The sequence below is a fragment of the Strix aluco genome, chromosome 1 (assembly GCF_031877795.1).
Source record: "Strix aluco isolate bStrAlu1 chromosome 1, bStrAlu1.hap1, whole genome shotgun sequence".
NCBI classification, from domain to species: domain Eukaryota; kingdom Metazoa; phylum Chordata; class Aves; order Strigiformes; family Strigidae; genus Strix; species Strix aluco.
The window spans coordinates 135,403,654-135,430,913 of record NC_133931.1 but is presented as its reverse complement, the minus strand read 5'-3'; the positions used below and the strand labels follow the sequence as shown (position 1 = coordinate 135,430,913).

At 36.5% G+C, this 27,260-nt stretch overlaps 1 protein-coding gene across 4 annotated transcripts in view; it reads left to right on the top strand.

The window, feature by feature from the left end:
- DGKB (diacylglycerol kinase beta) overlaps positions 1–27,260 on the top strand; it is a 356,999-nt gene that overhangs the window by 60,719 nt on the left and 269,020 nt on the right. For 2 of the 4 annotated variants that reach the window (XM_074836674.1, XM_074836656.1), the window contains exons 3-5: positions 3,502–3,578; positions 9,485–9,505; positions 26,772–26,925. In XM_074836674.1, coding sequence (XP_074692775.1) covers positions 3,502–3,578; positions 9,485–9,505; positions 26,772–26,925 — 252 coding nt within the window. The remainder of the gene's footprint in view (positions 1–3,501; positions 3,579–9,484; positions 9,506–26,771; positions 26,926–27,260) is intronic. The other 2 variants (XM_074836682.1, XM_074836664.1) reach the window with 1 other exon arrangement.

The window sequence follows — 27,260 nt, the reverse complement described above, 5'->3', positions numbered from 1 at the left end:
TGCATTCTATCTAAATTGCAACAGAAGATGGGTTGAATGATAAGAGTTTAAATCCATTCAGACAGAGGAGAGAATTGAAGGTCTTTCGTATTTTGAGTGAATGCCCAAAGCACTGGACTAGTTGGGAATAAAAATAATAAAATTGTGAGAACAAAAAGAAGAGGTGTGTTTCATGAAACAAACTTTATATTTAAAGCTACATGAAATTCATACTGTGCCTGCTATAGCTTTGCAGATAAGATAGGATTTAATCACTGTAGTGACAGGCTATGTGCTATTTAGAAACTGCCTCTCTTATGGAGAGCGTGGAATACAGAGACTTAGACAAAGAAGGAATTTGTCCTTGATTTTAAGAACAGATAAGAGTAATCCATATTTGTATGGATTTGTATTTTAACATGAGTGGTGCTTATGAATTTACTGAGACTGCTCACAAAGTGGTAAGTTGCTAAATTATGCAGAACATCTGTACTTGTAGGTAACAGTGAGAACATGGGTTCTGGTTTGACACTTGAGTTTACACCACCGTTTTCCAGTGAGTATGCAGATGATAAATAAACTGTAATGGAACCCATGGCATTGTTGTTATTTCCTAATTAGGAAACTTGGGAAGAAAAGTCAGAAAAACTTTCTAGTTACTTCTGTGTATATTTTCTGGAAATCTTTTGTCTATTTTTGACGGGAAACATGTACTCAACTTTTTTTTTTTAAGTAGAATTGAGAACATTTTGATGGGAGTTTCTCACTTTTATTGGCATACAGCTTTCCAAGACAATGCTTCTTGTGTTCCTCTTTTTGATTTTTGATTTTTTTTTTTTTAACATGATCCCCAAATAAGAGCGAAACTTGAAAATTATTCTATTCTTCATATCCCTTTAGGTCAACTTATTAAAGATGGAACATGTTCCTAATACTAGTTTGCATGCTAGAGGCTGAGGAAGGAGAATTAATTTTTCTGAGGAATGTCAGCACTGTTGAAGAGTACGCATGCAGAAGATTGTCAGTTGGCATTTGACTTAAAATATCGATATGTCATTTTGAGAATTTTAAAAGATCTCTATTCATCTTATTTTGGATACTGTCACATGAACTGAAAAAATGATTGAATGACTGTGAACAAAAGATTGTGAAAAATGGTTCTGCCTTGGCTGTGAAATGTATGTCATGGTACTCATAATAAATACAGCTCCTGTGCAAAATGTGGAAATCTCTTGAAGAGTTTTACTGGGGCAACCAAAGCAAAATCTGCAGGCCCTTTTTTCTTGACAGACTCCATTGATTTCAAGCATGGAATTAGCTATGCTTTTTTGGATGTGACTGCTTTAAGCGTATGCATGAAAAAGGTGAATAGTTGTGTTGTTGCTGGAATAGAGAATATTTTCTGTCTTAATGATACTTGACTAAGAGTATGAACAAAATTAAAAGCAAAGATTTATTTTTAATAAGTAACATAAAACAGGTTTTTGGTTTTAATTACAGTTGCATAGGCATAATACTCATTTAAATATGAATAACTTTATCTGGCAAAATATGAGATGAAAGAAGCACGGTCATTGCTGGGAGAAACCTCAAGACACTGTTTTAAAACCACTAGAAAGTGGGCCGTTTCTATTTTATTTATTTATTTATTATTTTCTTTGGATGATAAAAAGTGTGTGAGGAGACCTTGCTGTCTTTCTATTTTATGTGTTTAACCTCTTTCCTCCAAAGTTCAGAAAAATCGTTTTTTTAGGATTAGGTTCACTCACCTCTGTCATATATCTGCTCATCTCACACTGCTGCTTTCATGGTTACTGACTTCATTAGATGCAATGATTTTTATACAACCATGTATATGACTACTGGAAATCATATTGAAATAATAAAGACCAAGTAAAAAAAAATTCTTTTTCAGTTATCAGTTTGTGTACTTGTCCTGATCAGTAAATATCTAACCCATCAGCTTCTAATTACAGTTCTTAATAAAATTTATTTCTTAACATATTAATTTATTTTTTTCTATAGTTTTTTGTCTTTTTTCACATGAAGTTGTAATTATTTTCTGTTTCAAATGACACAGCAATGCTACAGATGATTCTGTACTCCGTCAAGTAACATTTGCTGTGACTGCCTGTGAGACCACCTAAACTCCATTACTTACAGTTGGCAGTAACATTGAAACACTTCTGATTAGTGAAAATAAATCATTCTATTGAGCCCACACATAGTCTTGGGTGTTTTCGTTTAAGAAGATTTCATAAAATGACAAACATTGGGAAAAGTCATTCTTATTACAGTCTAAACTGTGTATGAGGGTGGAGTGTTAGAACTCCCCCAACACCTCTTAAAAATGAATTTTACTGGTGTGTCCTGTTTATAGCTGTTGTGAACTGTTACAAAGCTATTTTTCAAATCCTTTGCTTCTACATTTTCTCATTCCAGAACACATAATTTACTAAATATACATTTTAGAATCAGGTTCAAGGTGCTGAATTTCTTGAACTTTTAAGAACTATTACAATGCTACATTTTGTTGATATAATTAAAAAAACCAGTAAGATTAGGTCCTAATGTTAGTAATTTTTAAGTGTCTAACTAATTGCTCATGTGATAGTCCTATTCTTGGTGCACTCTTTGCTTCTCTCCTTTCTTTCCAGGTTTTGTTGTAGAAATAAATGTACAACCATTAAATTTACCTGTTTTCTTCTGGAATGCACATGCTACTCATTACTAGTTCATGGTTTACTTCAGTGTTGTGGCCGTTATGCACATTTGACCATTATGCACTCTGAATCTTAAAGAAAAACTTCAGTTACAATTATTTTTGTTGTATTATTGAGATATTTAAGGTGGAAAAGATGGTTATGTGCATGATGTATTCTAAGTGAATCTGAGTTTAAGGGTTTTACGTAGTGGCTAATGTGTTTTGTTACTCTGCATAGAGACAATTAAAAACAAATGGGAAAGGTTAGACCTATGTGCTTCTGAACTGCAGGGATTTTGCACAATTCTGTTAGACAAAAGTTGTCCTAGAGGTAGTTACCTAGAGAAAAAATATTTATTTTTTTTCTTCAAGTTTCCCCTTTATCTTGATATTGTTTGGCTCCTCTGACAGTTCCTCTACTCACTGACAGCTGTGCCAGAGGAGATTTAGTAGCACTGTTGGGAATGATTGCATTCTGTAGATGACTTAGGTTTCAAGGACAAGAAAAGTGACTTGAAATAGTCCTTGCAAAGAACTCCTTCAGAAATATCCTACGTAACAGTAGTCAAGGATTGGGTCAAAGAGTGTTTATTTCTGAGTGTTTTGTGTTTACTTGCTGATTTTTGCAGTATTTGGTGAGAGGGTGTAGTATGTTCTCATTTTCTTTGTGCCCACAGCTGTTTTACAGCTAGAGAAAATTGCTAGTGTCCATTGAGAAAAGCTACTAGCAGTTTGGTTGATGTTTCTTTAATTGCAGTTCATATTACGTAAATCAATTTTCTGTATTTTCATTTTCTCTCTCTTTATTCTTCATCCAGATTCCACCAAGAAAATTAAGGATGTTTTAGAAGAATTCCATGGCAGTGGTGTGTTAGCAAAATATAATCCTGAAGGGGTAATTATTCTTCTTTCTTTAATGGTCAGAAATGGTGGGGAAAAATATTTACAAATGTTGTAGAAAATCTAAGCATTTGAAATCAAAGATATATAAAGATATATAAATCAGCTGTTGGGGTATTTGAAACAGTTTGGAAAACAGAAGTATGAATATTTTGAAGAACTAGAAGTTTATAAACATCACATTAGACAGACCTGCTTAATAATTTCTAAGATTTAAACAGACACAAAAAGAAACCCTCTAATGGAAAGGTTAACATGCTTCCCAAGTCTCTTTAAAGTTTGGAAATCTTAAGCATAATTTCAAAAGTTAGGAAAGTAAAATCTGTTCAGTTAAGATTTTTTTTTAAATTCTGTTTCTCTTGTGTTGTTTCTGGTAGTGGGATCCCCATTATAAAAGGAGAATTTTTTGTGATGTTATGAAACAAAGGATTCAGCTGAAAAAAGTGTGTGTGCGTGCATTGTCACTACAGATTCACTACTAAGCAAAATATTTTGGTTTGGCTGGTAGAAAAGGCCAGATTGTTTTCTTTTGTTATCCTCAATTGCAATTTGTATCTGCTTAGCATATCCTAGTAGTGTGATTAAAAATGTGGCTAAATCGAAACCTGTTTCAGTAACGTTTCTAATAGTAATGTTTCTAACTGTGCTTGTATTATGTGGAATTCAGGACAGAAAAATGTGCTAACCATTGTGAAAATTACTTGATCTTAGATTTCAGGATGTAAAAGACAAGAACTATTGTCAAGTAAGGTAGTTATAACTCAATAAGTATTGAAAAATTATTTGACCCTTTGAACATTGCAAAGTATTGGTCATTTTAGTCAGTTTCTGAAGAAAATATTTCATAATTCAGTAAAATAGTGTAAGTTGATCTTGTAAACAATCATCTTAAATCTCCATTATTTTAGTTAAATAGAATCAAAGATTATAAAAGAATGGGAATGCTGTGATCATCAGATTTATTCTCCACTGTAACATAAACTGTAGGACCTCCCTTAATTGATTTTTTTTTTAAGAATGTAGACACATTTTTGTTGTTTTTTTCTAGGAAAGTGTGAACTGTGTATTTACAAACTACGTGCTTGCATTTTTTTTTTTAACTTCTGCAGTTTTCTTTGTGCTCCTAAGTGTATGCGATAAAATGGTCTTAATTTATTATATTTTTTCTTGAAATTCTTCACTTATTTTCAATCATCATGTGACATTTTCAGTTTTGTGAAGTGTAACCTTTTAAAGTACTAATTGTGCATTTTATGCATATTTAAATAACTTGTAGGTAACACATCAAATTATCAACGTTAATGTATAAGTCGGTATTTAAAGTTGTGGGATTAGTCTTTTTTAACAAAGTCACACCTCCAATTTGTGGGTACTTGGAGGTTGAGTCATGGAAAAAAGTGATCAGGATGGGCACCTGGGACAACTGCTCTGACTGAAGCCCAGTGAACTGGCAGAATTTGTGCAAAGCTGGAATTAATAAACACAGTTGGTCCTGAGCCGAGTCTGTGACTCTCTATGGCATTTCCCAGAGTTCTTCATTTCACAGTGATTTGTTTGCAAAATCCTACCAACATACTGAAACATCCAGGAATTATAGAGCAACAGAGTACCTAAACCAGTGAGCAGGATGGGAGGATGGAAGGGGAGGAAGGAATGCAAGTCAGACACCCTGCGATGGCTTCAGTGTCTTCAGCAGGGATCAGGCTATTCACTACTACTGAGTCAATGTTGGACCCAGGCTAACCCTGTACTTTGCTGCTTAGTACTTAGACCTCAGGGAGTGCAACAAAAAGGGAAACAGAGCCAGCAGTGAAGCTACTTTGGATCTAGTAGGATTTATTAGCTCAAGTTTCATGCCATAAGCTGCTGAACTCGAAGCAGTGGCTGAAATTTCTTCTGCAGTTGAGTGAATATTCCAAGTCAGAGCTGCCTTTGCACAGGTGTGTTTATGTTTTTGGCATGCATTCAACCTGCTATGTGGATAAATTCTTTACAGAATGATCTGCAAGTTGATTGTATCTGGTTGGATGAGGACTCCATGAGTTGGATATACTGTTTAAGTTATTAATTATTACCTGTAGATGAGATGACAGAAATTGACTGGTTCAGCTGAAATCAGTCATAATGCAGCTTTTTACTTCCACATATTACAGACAGCACTTCCATTTTGTTGTTGTTCTTTTAGAGGACACCATCATGTTTCCATTTTAGCTCTTTATTTCCTAGATCATTATCTCATAAGTACTCCAAGTATTTTTCAAGTCTTGACAATATTCTACCAAAAGATGATGCCATTTTTTAACCAATAAACATGGGGCATAGAGCTGTGGCAGATTTAGCAGTGTGATGTATCTCTGTGTTTAAGAAAAAGCCTTAAGAACTTCCTGTTTCAAGCTTCTCTCAGCTTAAAAGGTTCAGGAATTTATCCCACTCCATTGCTTCTGTATTCCAGTTTTTTATCACAAGATGATTTAATGGGACGCAAATAGCAAAAGAAAAGCTATTGGTATTCGAAGCTTTTTACCTGAAGTCATCTGGTTTGTTTTTCCATTATCTTATATCTTGTCGAGTGAGTGGTTTTTGGGCTTAGTGGAAATGATGTATCTGATTATCAGAAGGTCATCCAGTATAGGGAGTTTATTTATGGAGCTTTTACTCTCTGCTTTCAATGTAAGGGAGATGACTAAAACTTCTACAAATGCTACTGAACCTCTGCCCTTCCACCTTCTTCTCTAAGTCAATGTCAAATATATAATTAAGAATAGATTTTATAACTGATGTAAGACACAGAGGTAGGTTAAGATCAGCCTTCTGGAAAGCTGTGATTTATAAATATTCTTTCCATCATTTGAGATTTATTTAAATTAATTAATTTCAGCCATTTCATTTTGAGGCGAGCACTGAATAGGCTAACAAGAATTAGTATGCAGATGGAGCTACAGACTGTATCTGAATGGGCAGTAAGTACACATGATTGTGTCCTTGTAGTCCTAGTGTCGTCATCCTTTTTGAGGGATCTGTTGGAGTGCATTGTAATTTCTTGTTTCACTGCTTATTTACTTACCATCTAGAACTCTTAGGGTTAATCAGTGCACGAAGAGTGAGGGAGGAAGGTGTGTGGAATGGTCTCAGCCAGACAAGCAGTCAGGGTGCAACTTGGGTCTGCCCGTGGAGCAGGGCAGTGCTCCAGAGTTCCACAGTTCAGATGTGGATAAAAAGAATAAATGTGCATATGCAGAAAGACCAGGAAAACATCAATTTCCAGGAAGGTTAGGACAATGAGTGCATGACACAAGGTACCTTCCATGATCTGATCTGCCCAGAGAGGTGAAGCCCCAAGTTGGGCAGAATGTTTGCAGTCAGGTTGCAATAATCTGCCTACTCCAAATGATATTTGCATTTTTGGAAGTAATGCAGATACTTCTAAGAAGCTGTCTCCAGGATCCTTCTGATTTCCAGAGGTTTTAGGGTTTTCCTAACTTAACTCTGTGGATATATCAAAGATACGTCTGGTAACTCTAGTTTAGCAAAAGTCTGGCACAATCAGTGTAATTCATGCAGAGAATACAACTGTATTTACAATCTTAAGATAGTACCTCTTACTGGGAAGTAGTGATAGCAGTTTGTGATAAGGTAAAAAATTAATATGGCACCTTTATTAAAAGGAGTACGAATTATTAGAAACTAAAGCAGCATATAATGATGTTTGCAACAGGGCTTGCTAGTGTTTATAGAATCATAGAATCATTTAGGCTGGAAAAAACCCTTAAGATGCAACTGTAAACCTAGCAGTGCCAAGTCCACCACTAAACCATGTCCCTAAGTACCAGATCTACGTGTCTTTTAAATACCTCCAGGGATGGTGACTCAACCACTTCCTTGGCCAGCTTGTTCCAACACTTGACAGCCCTTTCAGTGAAGAAATTTTTCCTAATATCCAATCTAAACCTCCCCTGGTGCAACTTGAGGCCATTTCCTCTTGTCCTGTCATTTGTTACTTGGGAGAAGAGACCAACACCTACCTCACTACAACCTGCTTTCAGGTAGTTGTGGAGAGCAATAAGGTCTCCCCTCAGCCGCCTTTTCTCCAGGCTGAACAACCCCAGTTCCCTCAGTTGCTCCTCATAAGACTTGTGTTCTATATCCTTCACCAGCTTTGTTGTCCTCTGGACATGCTCCAGCACCTCAGTGGCTTTCTTGTAGTGAGGGGCCCACAACTGAACACAGTATTTGTGGTGGGGCCTCACCAGTGCTGAGTACAGGGGGTCAATCACTTCCCTAGTCTTGCTGGCCACACTATTTCTGATACAAGTCAGGATGCTATTTGCCTTCCTGGCCACCTGGGCACACTGCTGGCTCATATTCATCTGGCTGTCAACCAACACCCCCAGGTCCTTTTCCACTGGGCAGCTTTCCAGCCACTCTTCCCCAAGCCTGTAGCATTGCATGGGGTTATTGTGATCCAGGTGCAGGACCCGGCACTTAGCCTTGTCGAATCTTATACAGTTGGCCTCGGCCCATCAATCCAGACTGTCCTGATCCCTCCATAGAGCCTTCCTACCCTCAAGCAGATCAACACTCCCACCCAGCTCGGTGTTGTCTGCAAACTTACTGAAAGAGCGCTCAGTCCCCTCATCCAGATCATTGATAAAGGTATTAAACAGAACTTCCCCCAGTGGAACACCACTTGTGACCAGCCACCAACTGGATTTAACTCCATTCACCACAACTCTTTGGGCTCGTCTATCCAGCCAGTTTTTTACCCAGCAAAGCATGTGCCCATCCAAGCCATGAACAGCCAGTTTCGCCAGGAGAATGCTGTGGGAAATGGTGTCAAAGGCTTTACTAAAGTCTAGGTAGACAACATCCACAGCCTTTCCCTCATCCACTGAGTGGGTCACCTTGTCATAGAAGGAGATCAAGTTAGTGAAGCAGGACCTGCCTTTCATAAACCCATGCTGAGTGGGCCTGATCACCTTGTTGTCCTGTACGTGCCATGTGATGGCACTCAAGATGATCTGCTCCATAACCTTTCCCAGCACCAAGGTCAGACTGACAGGCCTATAGTTCCCTGGATCCTCCTTCTCCAGCTCTTCTTGTAGATGGGCATCACATTTGCTAACCTCCAGTCAACTGGAATGTCCCTGGTTAGTCAGAACTGCTGATAAATGATGGAAAGTGGCTTGGTGAGCGCTTCCGCCAGCTTCCTCAGTACCCTTGGGTGGATCCCATCTGGCTCCATAGACTGTGTCTAAGTGGTGTAACAGGTTACTAACCTTTTTCCCTTAGATTATGGGGGCTTCATTCTGCTCCCCTTCCCTGTTTTCCAGCTCAGGGGCCTGGGTACTCTGAGAACAACAACTGGTCTTACTATTAAAGACTGAGCCACATAGGCATTAAATACCTTGACTTTTTCCTCATCCTTTGTCACTATGAATCCCCCCACATCTAATAAAGGATGGAGATTCTCTTTAGCCCTCCTTTTGTAGTTAATGTATTTATGGAATTTGTCATTTTATTCAGTTCTCATTAAGTTGTTTTGTTAACAACTATTCTTGGCAACAAATATTTTTTAATGGCGTTTTTTTTTTTTTTTAAGTACACAGGGATGAAAGACAAACATTGTATTTACTTTCTTTTTTTTCCCTTGGTTATCTGTCATTGCATGGTTAAAAATAAATTGCTTGCACTCTCTAATCAAGCCTAGAATGCTCATATAGAATCATTTTCTTGACATATGTGCTAATGCAAGAAAATGGGATAGTCTATCTAATGTCTTATACCTGTTCGGCTACATCACTAACCTTTCAACAAAAATAGTTCTATTATAAAAACAGAGCCTGAGTGTTACGACACTGCACTAACGTATGTGTGTTCTTTCTTTCCTTGCATGCATTACAGAAACAAGATATACTTAATCAAGTAAGTAATCTTAATTTGATTTTTTTTTTCTTTTGTTATGCATAGAGGCAGTATCGTTTGTTTTGTAGGCTTCCACTGAGATGTCACTTATTAATGAATACTGCATGTGGCTATTCTGTCAAATAATGGACAAATATTTAAAGCTGAGAGCCAAGTACACTCTTTTTCTGCTGGCAGACTTTTTCTCTAGGTGAATTTTATTTCTGTCATTCACAGTACATAATTTTGCTAACATTAATTGAGAAGAATATGAAAAATAAGTTAAGAGCAAGTAATTAACTTGTTCCATACTTGTCACAGAAATTTCTGCGTACTAGTGAGATCTCATAATGGTTTGTATTATTCTGAAATGACAATAACACATCTCAGAAAAAAAATATTAAATACTGTTTCTGTAACTACATAATACTATTTATACATAGCAGGCTTAAAATTGCAGATTTTATAATTTGAATAAGGTTTATAGCATGCTTTAAGCAATTGTGACTTTACAGCAATTGCAAGAGAAGTGGTTAAAGACCATACTCCTGAGAGTCTTCAGTAGCCTAAAACCAGGTATAAAAATACAATGAATAAAAAAAAAACTAGGGAAGAAGTACTAATCAAATGAACTAGTTTTTTAAATGACCTAGTTATTCTTCATACACAGAGGTGTTAAAAAGCCCCTGTTCTGCTGTTCTGGGAAGAGGCAGCTGGCACTTGAGGACAATGAAAAAGTCAAGAAACTGAAAGGATTAGTTTTGTAGGAACCCCTCACTTTCTGGGATCAAAGGCCAGTTGAGCTTTTGGAGGTTCTCAAAAGGGCTCAGTTTTCTTCAGATGGCCAGCATTACTTTTTTAGTAAGCTAACATAGTGACTGCAATGGGTCCTGAAAGAGAAGGTATTCAGGTTAAAGCAGTGTGACTAGGAACCGTCTTGGGACTAATCGCATTAGTATTTTTGCTAATAACCTTGTCAAAAGAAGTAGATGAATACTAATAAAAGTAACACACTAAACCAAATTTGGGAATTGTTGCTAAAATGGAGAAAAATCTGAATATTATACTGGAAAAGCTTGATGATGTTATGGATTATAGTAAATGGAATGAAATGCACTAGTGCATAGTACAGTGTGGTGTACCCTGGGACTAGTGGCATTGTAGATAAGTTGCTGTTTATGGTAGTTGATCACAAGATGATTGCAAAGCATCGTTGTGATTTTTTCATAAGAGAAATGTATTACTGGGACATTGTAATAGTATTCCTGTGGCTGTGGTGGTCTGACAAGACAAGATTGTAAGAAAAGGTAGTGTCTTAGACCCATTGATCCAAGTGGAAAACTAAGTTAAAATTTTTAATCCATATTTCTCTGTCTTTCAAGAAGGATTTTTGTGCTGTTTCTGTCAGCTACATTCTTTGATCTGCCAGAAGATACTAATTTACTTTAAAGACCTTGCCTTGTTATAAAGTGAAGCATTTCTACTACAGATAGGAAGATTTAATTTTCTATAAAAAGGTACTGCAGAAACCACATTTTTCTGCTTTTGACCAAATGGTGGGACAAAGTGAACTCAATTTGGAACTAATTTACAGAAGGGTTAGTTGGATGTGGAGAATTGTAGCATATCTATTATGTAGGAGAAGCCTGTCCCTCACATGTAAGAAACTGAGGGCTAAGAAAGGATGTTGTATCTTTCTAGGTACAAAGCGAAAAATGTATCAACTTGTGAGTATCACCAGCAGAAAACTCTACCCTTCAGACACTGGGCACTCAGTGTTTGTCTGGCTCTCTGGGCAGAATTTCTAGGGAAATAGCTTCCTGGATACCTAGAGAGTTGGGAAGCCTGCCAGGCAGAGATGCTGGTAGTCTGGCTGTAAGCCTGCTTTCTGTGGAAAGTGTTGAGGGCATCGAGGTGTAAAATGTTTCACATAGTCAGTTTTTGCTGCAAAACTGTGGGGTTTTTTTTGGTTTTGAACATTTTTTATGATCTTTACTGGTCCCTCTGTTTCCTTTTCTCCATCTGCGCTAACATCTCTCCCTCCTTGCTGCCTTCCTTCCCTTCTGATACTTTCCCTCTCTGCCTTAAGATCCCATTTTTATCCTTTTTTTTCTTTACTTTTTTGGATTGCATAGTACCTTGTGTTTAAGCTTTATGAGCCTCATGTTGCTTTGATTTATGTGTTACCTGTTTAATTCTCATAGTTTGTTAAATGGCTGACTTGAGGACTATTCCAGTTCTGATGTACAGTAGATAATGTTTCAAAGTATTTTAAAAGAAAAAGAGTTTATTTTTTTATTAGGTTACCACCATAAGTATTTAGCTAGAAGTTGATAGAGAATTTTAAGCTGTCTTGATATTTAGGCCAGAGGGACCATTCTATTTCAAAGAATACGCTGCTTAAAGCTACACCATTTTTAAAGGGAAAAAAAAAAAGTGGAGGGTCACAGTAGTGTCTTTTATTTTTATCATATTTTATTTCAAGAGTGACAGACTACTCTGACAACATTTTAGCTCCTCTAACAGCATGAAAACAGTATAAATATGGTACCAATTATGGTACTGAGTTACAAAGTATGAAAAATGCTATCCTCATATTTTCATATTAATTTGAAATATCAGCTACGTTGTTCTTTTCTTAAAGTGAAATAAACACAGAAATAAATTCCTTAAGAAAGGATACCTTTAGTGTATTTCTTGATTTTTATATTGCCATTACTGAATATATAAAATCGATGTATTGCGGCTCAAGTATACATACAATGGTGCAACGTTTATGCAAAATTAGGAGTTACAATTATTTATTCTGCTAGTCATCGGTGATAGATTTCATAGTATTTAACTACTAAGATGCATTTAACATCAATGGGAAAGTATCTTTCTGTGTTTTTAAATGATTTTAATTGTATTACCCTGTGCTTCTGTTTGATCACATGTCTGAATTAATGCTACGAAAGAAATAGCAGGGGAGAGGTATTTGGCTAATGGGTATTCGGACTCTGTGAAACAAAAACAAATAAAGACATTTTCTTAAAAGAACAGCATTTAAGGTTGAAATTGTATTTAGTTTCTGACAGTGAGAATTCTGAAGCCATCAAATGAGTGCTGTGGTGGTGCTGTAGTGTTTTTTGGTTTACATCCTGTTTGTAACAGTTGGGTAATAAAGGACTATATGGTGTTTGTAAACAATTCTACACGTGTTTATGTTACCTGGTCACACACAGGGCAGGTCTGTTTTAATTACCTACAAAGGATGTTATCTAGAAATTGGAGACAATGATGAGGCTCTAGAACAGCCTAATTTTTGTTAGTTTCTGGTTTATAACTCTAAAGACATTTAACTTAGTCTGGGTTTACTCAGGCTGAATTAGGAAAAACAGGTTAAAGTGCTTTACCCAGAATATTTAATTATGACTTTTTTTGATTGGTTTTCATTCTGAAGAGCAATATATTCTGTTGTGCTTTGGTTTTATGATGATGGCTGCAGTAACAATTGATTCACCTACATGGTGGTATCTAGATACTGTTTATGAAACTGCATGGAGAAACAAAATATAGAAAAAACACTTTTAATCATAATTTTTTGCAGGAATTAGTCCAAATGGAAATGACTTGAAGTCCCCTTCTGTAATACAGGCATTATTGCTAGCATTGGCCTGTAAGCATGTATAATTGAGCAGATGACACTGCTCATATTTTTTATTACTTTCTAAGCTATACTTTTAAATTCTGGTGAGGAAAAACTCAAACTCAGTTCAATTAGCACAGCTCCACATTCCTAAAGACTGTAAATTTCCTCAGTGCAGAGTGGATGTAAATTGTTGCTAAGTGGAATGGGACATTTTAAACCTTCTTCTGTTGGTGTAAATGATTATTCCAAGTGAAAGATCCAGTTAGTCAGGCTCAATTGTGTTAAATCTCAGCAAACAGTTCATTCGTGAAATGAAAGTTTGTCAATTTGTGTGCTTCAGAGCTTTTAAAGGGAGAAGGATGAACAGTGACTGTTCACATGACATCTTCACATGCTATTTTTCTTACTAAAAGTGTTGTAGGAAATATTTTTAATAAATGCAGCAGAAATAACCTCCACAAAAGTTTGCAATGGACAGAGAAGATCATTACAGTTAAAATAGATGAGAATGCTACTGATACAGAATGCTTATAGAAAAATGATTCTTCTTAATTTTAGCCACATAATGAAAATGACAATTCACCCATGTTTGTCTGTTAAGAAGGTTTTGGCACAATCTTCATAAGTACATAAATTGATTCAACCAGAACTTCTAGTCATAACTGACTTTTTTCAGGGGTTCATTCATTTTGCTATTTTATTCGGTTTTAGTCTGAAGCATGCCACCTACCCCATTTTTCCTAACTTCTGTAGTAATTGTAACTTTCAGACGAGCAAATCTTCTGGGACAGAATGCAAGAGATCTACTCTTCATTTTGTTTAGTATGTAATAATTTATGGATATTTCTTCTAACTTTTTTATTGGTAATACATGGAAAATAGACCCTGGGTTATAATCTGCTACAAGATCCTTCTAAAAGTATGTGCATTAGCACTCTTTCTTCTTAACCCCCCTGCTCAGTATAGTAAATATAGCATCTTTAGTAAATTTATGTATTAAATGTATGTATTTATTTGTAGTACTTACAGATATACAAACTTACATATATAATCATATACTAAAGAAAACCTGCTGGTAGTAAAGTTTTTTTTTCCCTCACCCGGATATAAGACTGCAGTGATTGGTGAATACATTCCAGATTTATTTTAGTAATTAGCATCAGTTTATTTTAATAAAACAAGAATGTGGTACATTGTTATGCTTAAAAATCTAGTTAAAGCATAAAAATTGAGTCTTCAGATCTCCATTTTGGATGTTTTGTTGAGTTGGTCTTTTTGTCTCATTGAAGAGACATGCTACCTGAGGGGAAATTTTGGCAGTAGTATTTGTCTGTAGTGTTGATATAATAGCTAAATATTATTTGGCCATATGGAGTATTTGTTAGGAGCAGCCCATGAGAGCATGTGATTTTAATTTTTTTTTCCCCTGTAAACTTTCACCTCAGTAGATGAGAATTTGGATGCTGCTTTATCTAAGAAATTGGTTACTAGAATTTTAAAAATGAATTATGCAAAAAATGTATTGAATCAAATGGCTTAGATCAGAAAATGCTAAGGACTTTCAGTTTAAACTAAACTTCACCCTGATGCACAAAGGCCATCTCTATGAGGAATTCCATATTTAATTTGAATTTCTGCCATGTGAACATTAGAAGTACATTTTAAACACCAAAAACTTATGGATTCTCATGTAATTAATGTTTTCTAGCTTATTAACCCTCTCTATATGGTCTGCTTTTTTCCCCACATACTTTTAAAAAGCCAGGTTTTGAAACATTGTCGGAATCAGTGAGTCTTCAGAACTTCGACTTTTATGGGGGATGCTTTACCTTTGCTTTTCACAGCTAATCTTGTAATTGTCAATAATGCACTAGCATTAATGTGTGCAATGGTTGTCATAGCATTATGTGTGAATCAAGGCCCTGTAACATCTTCTTCTTTTTCAACAGCTCATTTGTCAGATATTGGGTCAATATAAATTGTTTGAAAAGAAATAATCAATTAAGGGGACCTACCCAGAAACAAAAACAACCCAGAGCTGTTACTGTCAGTAAGTTAAAGCTGATTACACTCTACATTTTTGTTACCATTTAGAGATCAGGCAACATAATTTAAGAAGTAATTAATTGAAAAGTACATTTCAACATAACTCTCTTTCCATTATCTCTGAAAGTTCTCTTTAATAAGTGAAAACCATATTTCATGGAAATCTGCTTGAATCGAATGATTCCTCTTTTTTCATTTTTTTTTTCCCCTCTCTCTTACATTCTGTTTTTCAGGGTGAAAACAGTGGTTTATGAAATATTTTGTACAAATTTAAAAGAAGAAAAAGACCAAAGAGAATATGGTATTTTAAAAGAATTTGTGTGGAGATTAATTCCAAACACTAGATCATGTCTTGTTCCCATTTATGTGGCCAATGTGGTGGGGAGAAATAAAAGGAGTTATTATTCTACTCCTCCCTGTTCTGACCCATCCACAATGGCAACTCTTTCGTCAAGAGACTATTAAGTTGCTTTTTTGAGTCTTGTGAGGAGAAAGAATGTCTAGTGATACAGCTTCTCTTCCTTCTTTCTACATGTCATCTATCAGAACTGGTCGTTGCATTTACACCAGCTAGGAAAATACAGGAGGCAGTTAGACATCTTCTGTTGCAGTTTGGTGTTAGGGTAGATCTTGAATCAAAAGCTATCATTTTTTTCTGACTCAATAATTTGTTCTCTACAAATGTCTTAATATGGTAGAAGTTAAAATATTACATATGATAGTTAAAACCTCTGAATACTTTTCTTTATAATACAGTAAAGGATGCAAAATTTGCTTTACTTGTATATATCCTATTTTTCGCTGAGAAACCATGTTTTCTGTGTTCTCAGTATCAGGATATACTGAGTTGTGATGTCTATACTGTATAGAGTTCTGTACACATTGGCGCAGAATGTACACATAAATGCATAAGTCTTCACACTATGCATACTTGGATTTTTCCTGATCTTACATTTCTGTATACCATCAGTAAAGCAGAAGAGCAAATTACAAAATTGCACAGCTTAACTGCAGTAGGAGGAAGGAAGAAGTCACCTACTCACGGTATAGTATTTCCTTTTTTTTCACTAGTTGCCCACTTCTCCCCCCTGCCCTATGTGTCAGTTCCCCTCAGTGAGAGGGAGAAACAAGGGATGAGTTCCTGCAGCTGACTTGCCTTACCTGTATTTGCATTCATAGTTAGGGTCACCGCAGCCTGAAATGCATAATTTAAGGAATATTAACTTACCATGGCAGGGGGGGGGAAAGCTTAATTGGTGTGGGGGACCCCATAGTTGTATAAATGCTTCCTATCTTACAAGAAGTAAGAGTGAAAATTGCTGACAGTGTGTCAAATTGTTGAGCTATAGTTTCCTGTGTGTTCTTGTGTATGATTCCTGTGGGTCCTCAGCTCTGAACTAATGCAGATTTTCACTACAAAACAAATAATTTGTGGGAAATTTTGTGACATCACCAATTTTAAGGAAGTAGAAAGCAACATTGTTGTATATGGCCAATCACCTGAGATCAGTCCTATTAGATATGTAGAGGAGGATGAGCAGAACATAGTACATTTGCTCTGCATTGTGGAAGGACAGGTTTCTGTTCTCTGCAAAGACACTGGAATTCATAGAGGTGATCCCATGCTTTTAGTTAGAGGTGATAGATCTTTTAAGGCAGATTTTACAACATGCTAACGTGGTGGTGCAGATGGAGTTCAGCCTCTTTTTCTCTGGCATGCAAGGTGTTAGAAGCCATTCTGCTGTCCGGACAGAATCAGGCATTTTAAGGCACCTCCGTAGCCTGTTGTAGCCATGATCAGAGACCTGAGCAGGCCCTGTATTTTTAGTTGAATATTGGTCTAATATGTCTGATATAAAATTAGAAGACACCTGAAATTGTCTGTTATTTTGCCAAGCATAGTCATAGCTGCTATTCAGAAACCAGTCCTTCAATTCCTGTTTTTCCTGAGATTTAGAGACTCACCCTCTATGAACTAGCACTAAATTAGTGTAATGTATGTATCAGTGAGTGCTTGAGAAGAAACAGAACTCTTACAGTAATTGGATATTTTTTTTTTAAGCATAGACTAACCTCCATTTCTTTTTTCCTTGGAGTCCCACATATTCTGGGAAACAGGGATTCAGAAGAAACTGGAGAGTGGGAAGTAAGAGCTCTGCATTATACCATTGGTGTACAGTTGAAATAGAAGTAAGATGCATGCATTTGTTAGTGGTATTAGTAAGGTAAAAAGCTTTGCATCACATATCTGTGAGATACATGGGGTAACTGCAAAGAAATGTGCATTCATTCAGTCATGATAGCACTATGGAAAATAGTGGTCACTTGATTGTCAGTTTTGTGGTATTCTGTGCAGTAACAGGAGACTTAAGATTCCAGACTACTTTGTTCACTGTGAATAAAGTGAGATTTTTTTTAAACCTATAAAAATCTAAAACTAATTTTATTTTTGTTTCTTCAGAGTCAAGAATTCTTCAGTCAACGTGATCAGTGTCATCCTGGAAACTCTTGAAAAATGTAGTTTGTCCTGAAAACTGTAATTTATTTATCTTGTCAGTTGCCAGGTCTTTAATCTCTTGGTGGCTTTCAACTCTTTGCAGTCAAGATTCCTTAGTAACATTTTTTTTCTAGTTCAATGACTGTCATTTGTTTGTATGGGTCTTTTTATGTGTGCATACTGTTCTGTCATAGGATTTCCTGTGGTATGTTGAAAAGGATACACTAGTGATCAGATTCCTGAGGTGGAAAAGGAGAATAAAAGCCCACGCTAAAGAATCTTCTACAGAATTGGCTTTTTAAATGTATTATGATAGAAAAATACAAAAACATCTCAGAATACTTGGTCAAAGCCATTAAGGAGTTTCCCAGGAGCTTTTAGCAGCTGGGAAAGAGGGAAATATAGTGTTCAATGTAGGGACTTTCTTTTAGATCTTCCTACAGTTCTTCCAGTGAGTGCAGATTATTCTTTATAACTCATAGAAACCCTCCTCTTGTCTGCTTGATCACCATTTTCCTTAATAGTGTTTGGCAGCTGCTGCAAGTAGCTTGCCTTTAGATGTGGTTGAAATCACTCAAGAGTCCCAATCTGGGGTCTGTGGGTCATTTCTAGCCTTCCTCCCCACCCCATACACACTTACCCAGTGATGTCTCCTTGGCTGCAGCCAGAATAGAGGAAAAGAATTAAGGAGCAGAGATGCAGTGGAGACAGAGTTGCTAACAAGTTTGGAAGAAGGATTGATAGTCACTGTTGTTTCCCCCTGTGCCTGCCTGGCTCAGATGTTACCTCCCCACATACTCCAGTCTGTCTGTAAATGACATTGTCTCTCTCTCTCTCCAGATTTTTAGTTTAGACAAAAAATGGAATTACCTTTTGCAGCTGTCAGTTTTTATATCCATATAGCTAGCGTTGTTTTAGTTTTATATTCTTATCTTTTACAATATCTTAAGACATTGTAACTGAGTTCCTTGAGTAACTGTTTTTTATTATGTTATTCCAAGAATATTATTATGAGGATAAGTCTTGGTGTAATTATTTCTGTTTTATCCTGGTTCTTAAAGGGCTATTTGAGGGAAGGAATTTTCTTCAAAGTAATGGGAGTTGGCAGACCAAAGCCTAATTGTTTGTGTTTGTAGCTTACTTGTAAAGTGAAGGATGCCATAAGCTTCAGAAAAGTTTCCACCACAACACATTGGTTGGGTATGGGTTCTTTAACAAGATGAATTCAGTTGAAACTGAAGATCTGGGCAAATCTGTCTATATTTGCTTAGTCAGACATCGCAACAAGAATGTTCTCATAGTATCTGGGAATAAGACAGATTAGTCTGTCTTGTTTCACTGTTATAAAAACTGCTTCTGCTATTCTTAAACATAAGAAAGTAATAGCAAGTTATTTGCACTGATGGAACTTTTTGTATGTAATCTGTTCATGGCATTAACATTAAAAAAAGCCTGTTAAGTGTGTAATTGCAAAAATTTAATTGTAAGATATATGCAGCATGTGAGATAGCATGTTGTGTTGCATTTGTGTGTGCCAAAGGGGAGGGGGCTACAGCAGTGGCCCCCTGTGAGAAGCTTCTTGAAGCTCCCCTGGCTCCAAGTTGAACCCGTCTTTGCACCAAGGCCGGGCCAATTAGCTGCGCCTCTGTGATAATGTATTTAAGAAGGGGAACCTGGGAGGAGGAGTGAGAGTTGTGAGTAAGTGTTATGAGGAGAACTCTGTAAACACTGAGTCAGAGGAAGAACGGAGAAGAAGGAGAGGTGTGCTGGTGCACCCACCTGCAGCCTGTGGTGAGACGACAGGGCTGCCCCCCACTACCACCCATGGAGGTCCATGGTGGAGCAGATGCTGACTTGCAGCCTGTAGAGGACCCCATGCTGACCCAGGTGACTGTGCCTGAGGAAGGCTGGGACTCTATGGGAATAAGCCTGCACTGTTGCAGTTTGGTGCTGGGAGGACTGCAACACAGGGGTGATCCATGCCGGAGCAGCATGGGAATGGCAGCAGCCTGTGGGAGGGACTCACATCAGAGAAAGTTCGTGGAGGACTGTCTCCCATGAGAGGGGGAGCACGTTGGAGCAGGGGAAGATTGCGAGGAGCTCCTCCCTAACCTGAGGAGGAAGAAGCGGCAGAACTGACTGCACCCCTGTCCTATTCCCTGCCCCCTGCGCCACTGGGATGGAGCAGGTAGAGATAACGGGAGCAAAGCTGAGCCCAGGAAGAAGGGAGGGATGGGGGAAGGTGTTTTTAAGATGTGGTAATGTTTCTCATTGTCCTACTCTGTCTGTTAAGTGTTGTTACTGTCTGAATTAAATTTATGTTCTTTTTCTTCCTCTAATAAGTCTGTCTTTTGTCCTTTACCATAATGGGTGAGTCATCCTTCCCTGTCCTTATCTCGATTCCTGAGCCTTTTGCTTCATTTGCTCCTTCCCAGTCCTGAGGAGGAGAGGGTGAGTGACTGGGTGGTGCTCAGTTGCCCTCTGGGCTCAAACCATGACACATGTTACAGTCCCAGAGGTGCTGAATGACCTCTCTGAACAATCTATAATTGCTGTTTGCTGCTTTGTTTGATAAATTACACTGTATGTTGTAGTATGTATACATGAATATTTTTAAATATGCAATACATAAATTTATTTATTTTAGCATAGGCTTACTTAGATCCAGAATGGGTTACTTCCACTCAATGAAGTTAGCACCCAACTCTGGTATGGCAATTTTAAAAAGAAAAGAAAAAAAAAATGTTGTCTCAGCCATTTTCTATAAAATTTACCTAAGCATCTGAAGTTCTTCCATGTGTCCAGAAGTACTACCTTAACAGCTGGAACATTTTGGTATCTGTTTTGATACATCTCCCTGACTAGCCTTATCTCTTGAACATGTTCAGATCACCACCTCATTCCAAGGACTATTTCAGTAATTTTTTCAGTAACATTTTTACAAGTAAATATTTAATCATTTTGTTGGCATAGACATACAGAAACCTCTTTTTCCCTTAGTGAATCTTCAGCTCTTTTCTGATATTTGGATACTCTCTAGAGAAAGAGATGCAAGTTTGAATTTCCCCAGGCAAAAGAGGGAATTCAGCCAAAGTAACCCCCACTGGGGAGGTGTCTTTGCCAGAAGATTTTTTTTTTTTTTTTTTCCCCAGAAGATGGGAAAATCTGTCACTTTTTCTGTGCTTTTAGAAGGAAATGGTGGTCTCCATTGCCCTTGGTGCACAGTGCCTTTTTTTTTTTTTTTTTTTTGTGAACAGTTATAGTGAAAGCTGATAACACAGACTTATGTACCCTAATTGTATTAGATGTGAGGCAAATGATGAAATCTTCAATCCAGTGAAAACTGTAATGTTTTTGTTTGTGTTCAGAAACAAGTCTGTGGACACCTTAAGGAGCTAAAGTAAAAAACCTAAAGGGTTTATCATGTATAGGTGCTTTATGGATTAGTAGCACTTGAGAGTCTTTCAAGGTCCCAATATAAATAAGGGTATTGGTGTAATACCAGTGTCTAGCTTTAGGCATTTTTGTTCCTTTTCTGAACTGACCCATATTGTTCTCATTAGACTGTAATTAGACTGCTTGGTTTTACAGCTATGAAATTGAGTAAGAGGTTTCTTAGTCTGCACAGTGTTGTGAAGTAAAAGTCATGCCTTATCACAGTGTATTAATGAATGAGCACAATTAATAAAGGCATAAAAGATACCTTCGGATGCCTTTATCTGTAAATTTGTTGTGTTACATTGGATGCAGTGGGGCAAATGCAGAACCTTCTTTCTGTAGTCAGTCATAGAACTCATGAACTTTGGTCTGCTTTTTTTTCAGTTTATTGTATGGATCTGTTCGGGGGAGCTTCTAGAAAAACAATACTTATGGATTAAATTCTCGTTGGTAGTTTAGTGCTGGGATTAATTTTGAAATTTTGTGGATGGTTAATTAAATGTTGCAGATTTTCCTTGACAATTTATTGTGTAAAAAAAAATGTGTATTCTTAATTTTCCTCTGCACTGAGTCATAATGAGTCCAGTTTCATGTTTGCTTTCAGAAAAGCTAAAAAATATTTAATGGTTGACACATTTTATTTGCTAAAAATAATTTAAAACTGCACTTTTGCTTCTGCCTTCTGTTCTTTCTCCTTTCCTTTTCTCCAAGGTGGATTTATACCTTTTTTAAAAAAAAATTTCAGGCAATTGGAAACTATAAATGGGAAATGATAAGAACTGCTTCTAAAAATAGTAGTAAAATGAATTTTATATGGATGTTATGGTTCAAATTAGCTGAAACTCGATGGTATTTTTGAATGTGTACTTTTCTGGGTTTATGTCAAAATGTTTCATTACCAATTGAAGTTTTATTATACAGTAATACAGATTATTATAAAGATTTATAAAGTCTTATTTTGTTAAGGTTATTTTTCTAAGACATAGGAAAAGGCGCTCCCATAAACTTGGTGAATCAGTTAATGTATAAAAAGAGGAATCCAGTTATATAAGATTAATATAAACCCACCTATCTTTCTGTGGCCTATAGGCAAGGCTTTTGGTACCTTTTTTATTTGAATCAAAGCTAAAACAGCACAGTTCCCCCTCCCCCCCCCCGCCTTCTCAAAAGATTTAGGCCAAATAATTTGAAAGTTCCGTCATGTTCTTCTGAATAACTATTGGCTGCTTCAACTATGTCCTTATATATCTCCCTATTCTGTTGAAAATTTTCCTGAGATCCCTAAATTTGTGATCATAATCTTCCTATACCCTGACAGTCTCTTATGAAATGGAATTAATTAACTCATGTGCCTGGTTAATTGTAGTCAGTTTGCTACATCCTCTCACGCTCTCATCCCCTCACTTGGGAAACGTCATGGAAAATGCTTTCTGAAATGCTAAATCCTTCTTTCTCAGGTTCATTTATATTCAGCTGGAGCTTCTGGAAGCCAAGCAACTGTTGAAAATTAAGCAATTAGCCTGCATGCTTAAGAAAACAACATCCACCATTATGGCTTATATATTATGCTAGTATTATTGATCTGAACTGTTTAATGCTTGCAAAATCATTAACAGAAATAAATTATTTTCAAACCATACCAAAATTTATTGAACTTTTCACCTGAGAAATTCTGATATGACAGTGAGATTTAAAAAGGAAGATATTGTAGTTTACCTAGCAGAGCGAGCATGATCCATGTTAGCGTGGAAAATTAATGTCTTCTGCTTTCCTTTTTTTGGTTACCAAAACATTGTGTGGTTCCTTTGAAAAGTAGCTGTGGTTGGGGGAAATGCTAGTAATTAGAGGAAGGGTAGTTACTTACTGAAGCATTTTCATGCTTTCATAGTTCCATGAGGAAAAAAGAAAAATACTGTATAATTGCACAATAGAAAAATGCTCATAATATTGTGTGTTGTTCTCTTTTCTGTGAAAGTTCTTTTAAATGAAGCTGAGCAAATGTGCATCTTTAAGTGTTCTGTTCTAAATGAACCATACTCAATACTAAAACCTCTACTTGGTGATAATACTCTTAACACCTATAAGACTTCTACAGTGGTCCTCACAGGATTTCTTTCAAGAAATTATTCAATTTTTCTATGGGTATGTAATGGCTTATATATATTACAGTGAGAGAGAAATGATAGGGAAAGCACTGAAAGTAATTTCAAGTGAGCCTTTTTTTGAAAGCTCACCCCTTTCTCATTGGAAAGCTAGATGGATAATCTAAACTACTCCTAGATCTGCTGTACTCTAGCTCAGTTCTGTTATTTACTATATATACATTTACAAAAATAAATTTCCAGAAATAACTGCATTACTTTAGAGCTCAGTTCTAATAGGATAATCTACACTAAGTATGTTAGGTCCTCTTAAGTGTTTTCCAGCTATGGAGTATTAAAATCATGTATTTTGTGGTTTTTTTCATGTAGGCAAGAACCTAATCACAGGGCTCTATGCATATATCTCTTTTAGACAGGACTGTTGCACATTCTTTTGATACAGCATGTGATTTTTGCATCTGCATTTTGGGCTATTATAAATATTTCTGATGTGTGTATTCAAGTCACTTACCAGCTTCTAACTAACTTTTAGCTTCATTTGAAAGCTTTTGGATGTGCAACATCTGAACTCTGGTTGTATGAATGTCTCTGCTTCCCTGGGGGAATACAAGTCACAGAGCATTTTAGAGCAGAGGATAAAGAACTTTCAGCTGAAGAAACCTGACTATGAAAAATCACACACTTTCTTTTTTTTATCTTTGCTGAGCACCCTAATCAGTGGCAGTTAGGGGGTCAAATATAATAGATGGACATGGCTGCCAAGTCATGTGTTACTTTGATACCTGTTGTCTTTCCTGGCCAGAAAATAATAAGGCAGTTTGGAACACTTGCTTTGAAGAGGACACTGGGTGAAATAATAATCTGACCATCTTTAGAAAATACTGAAAAGTTTGAACATCTTTGAGAAAGATGTTCTTCTTCAGGAAGAAACACATACTTTTAACCTTATTTATTAATCTCTGTCTACCCAGGCATAATTCTGAGCCCATAAATGGAAAAAATGTAGCATTAGGGATTTAGTTATTACAGGCAGCTTGGTGGACCAGTGTCATTCAGGCAGCATTTTAAAAATCTAAGATAGCTGTAAACTCAAGGAATATTTTTAGCAGTATATACATAAAATCCACAGACAAGGTAAATAAAAAACTGCTTTATGTAATACAGAGATATTTTACATGTCCATCCATAAACCATAACTTAAATGTGATTATAATTTTTCTGTTTTCCTTTTTCATTTGGTTATTCCTCCTTGTAGTGAAATAGCTAAGACACATTTCATTAATGACCAATCTGACAAAGCAATTTCACATGGTTAAAGTGGGTTGATTTAGTGATTAATGTGTTTGTTATGCTTGTGGAAAAAAAATGCATTTACATGGTGTAAAGTAATGACCGATTTACTTGGATGTTGATACAGATCCTTTTGCTATTGTGGTTTCACAGTTTATAAACAATGAATTAAATGTCAGTAACTTTATTGTTGAGGAAAAACATAAAGTTTATAGCATGAGTGAAACTGTATGATTTTCCAAAGTAGAAGAGAGTGGCTGAAACTATGATGAGAAAAAGATAGTGAGTCCATGTTCAAGTTGATTATTTCCATTTTATGCCCAGCTTGAGCCTTGTGGAGGTAATTTTTTTCCAGTCTCAGCTATTTTTCTGTTCAATAGATAAGAGTTTTATTGGGTTCACTGAACTTCTTTCTCAAATGACGTGTTCTGGATTAGAAACTCAGTATAGATACCCTCTTGCCAAGTTCACATTCCTAATAATAATGACTTGCACAAGATCAGTCGGATTTTGCAATCTGTGTTGTTGGTCCCTCATAAAGACAGCGATACACATTTAAAACATTACCCAGGGGCAGTTAGGTCTTGGCCTTAATGGGAAACACCTTATTTCATGTGGACATAAAATTTCTACATCTCATAAATATAAAAATTTTTTTTTAAAGGCAGGGGGAGAGAAATCCCTGCTTCAGAGTGTTGAAATGATATTAAAGTAATTGTGAAAATTATACTGTGACTCAGATTCTGAAGTCACTGAGGCACTTCAAAAATTTTGTTTCCATTTTCTTTTTCTGGCATGGTTTCAAGCTGATTTCTTGCTAGTCTTCTCCCTCCTAACGCTGTATTCACTGTGCTGAACTAAAGGAGTTGCACTAGAGTTTCCTATGGAGAAATGGAGTCTTGCTGAAGCATGGGGAAATTTCTCCAAGTCAATTTTGTGGTATAATACGACCTTATCCCTTAATTATTTAATGGTGAAAAGTTGCTGTCCTGTTTGATCTAGAAACAAAGACAGCAGCACTATGTTTTACAGATTAATGATTGATAATCTGTTTTAAAATCACATATGTAACCGAGTTGCATCATTGATGAGTATGCAGTTGTGTCACAGTTATTTCTGAGATAAAATTGAAATTGACTTAAGCGCTCTCGATGTTTCAGAACACCTTTATCTTTAGTGATTATGTATTAGCAGGACAAAATGGGGTAATAATACTTTACATTGCTGTGACCTCATCACATTCTACACCTTCCTCAAGGGGGGCAGCGGAGGGGGAGGTGCTGATCTCCTTTCTCTGTTGACCAGTGATAGGACACAAGGAAATGGAATGAAGCTGTGTCAGGGGAAGTTCAGACTGGACATTAGGGAAAGGTTCTTCACTGAGAGGGTGGTTGGTCACTAAAACAGGCTCCCCAGGGGAAGTGGTCATGGCACCAAGCTTGTCAGAGTTCAGGGAGTGTCTGGACGATGTGCTTAGTCATATGGTTATTTTTAGGTAGCCTTGCAAGGAGCAGGGAGTTGAACTCAGTGATCCTTGTGGGGCCCTTCCAGCTTGAAATATTCTGTGATTCATTTTATTACTTAAAACAGACAATGCTGTCTTACCAGGAGAAATCATGAATGATGTTTCATTAATCAGCTCTTACCTTGCTGGCAAAAGCAAAACCAAATTAAACTAAATGACAAATGTTTCAAATCAACAACTTTTTTTTCCCCTGTAAGTAAGGTTGTGTATCTCAGCACTCTCATTTGAATATTAGAACCTATTTAAGGCAGGGTGATTAGTTTCCCTTTGACAAATACCAACAAAATATGTTGCCACCTAGGAAAAGACAGGAGACCCTCAATTCCCTGAAACAGGCATCCAAAAATCCCCTGCTTGTTCTCTGCCTAATTATGGGGAAAGCTAAGACTTGCTAGGTACATCCCTGTGATCTCCATAGGTGCCTTTGGTTGCAGTTTTGTACGTGCTGTTAAGCCGTATTCTGATCAAGAAACTAGAGAGCAAGGAACTTAGTTTCAGGCTCCTGATACAACTGCTCTGAATTTACTCTGGGCTGTCTTACACTGTGCTCTGGACTATTGTAGCAATACTGTGAGTTTTCAAGGTAATAATTCAATAATATGTCACTTTCAAAAATAGGTATGCCGGGATGTATCTTTAGAAATCAGTATTTTTAAATACAGTCTAAAGTTTTTGTTAACTCAATATTATTTGGTGGATTAGTATGAAAGTTTTTACAAAACAAACATTTCAAAATACTTTTTTCCCCTCCACTCTAGACAATTGATTTAGAGGGGTTCAAGCTGTTCATGAAGACTTTTCTGGAGGCAGAGTTACCAGATGATTTCACTGAGCATCTTTTTACATCATTTAGCAACAAAATCTCTCACTGCAGCCCATTAATAAAAAACAAACCCCAGCACCTTTCTGGAGGTAAGTAATAAAATCACAGTATTATAAGAGCTGAAGGTTCCCTCCTCCTGCTATTTTACTATTTAATAGCTATAAATATATGGAATTCTAAACTATATGTATGGTTTTTGTTGTTCTGATATTTGTGAAATTGGAGAAACTAACTCATGAACAAGAAATACTGTGAAAAGAAATGGAAGTTAAATGGTTTCATCTTTTTAATTCACAATAATGATGCAGGTGAGACACCAAGTGGTCAATCTTTGTCATGTTAATGCTAATCTGATTGCTATGGTTACATGATCTTGCTGCCTACTCTACTGTATAAACACTTAGAGACCTTCAGAGCTTCATCC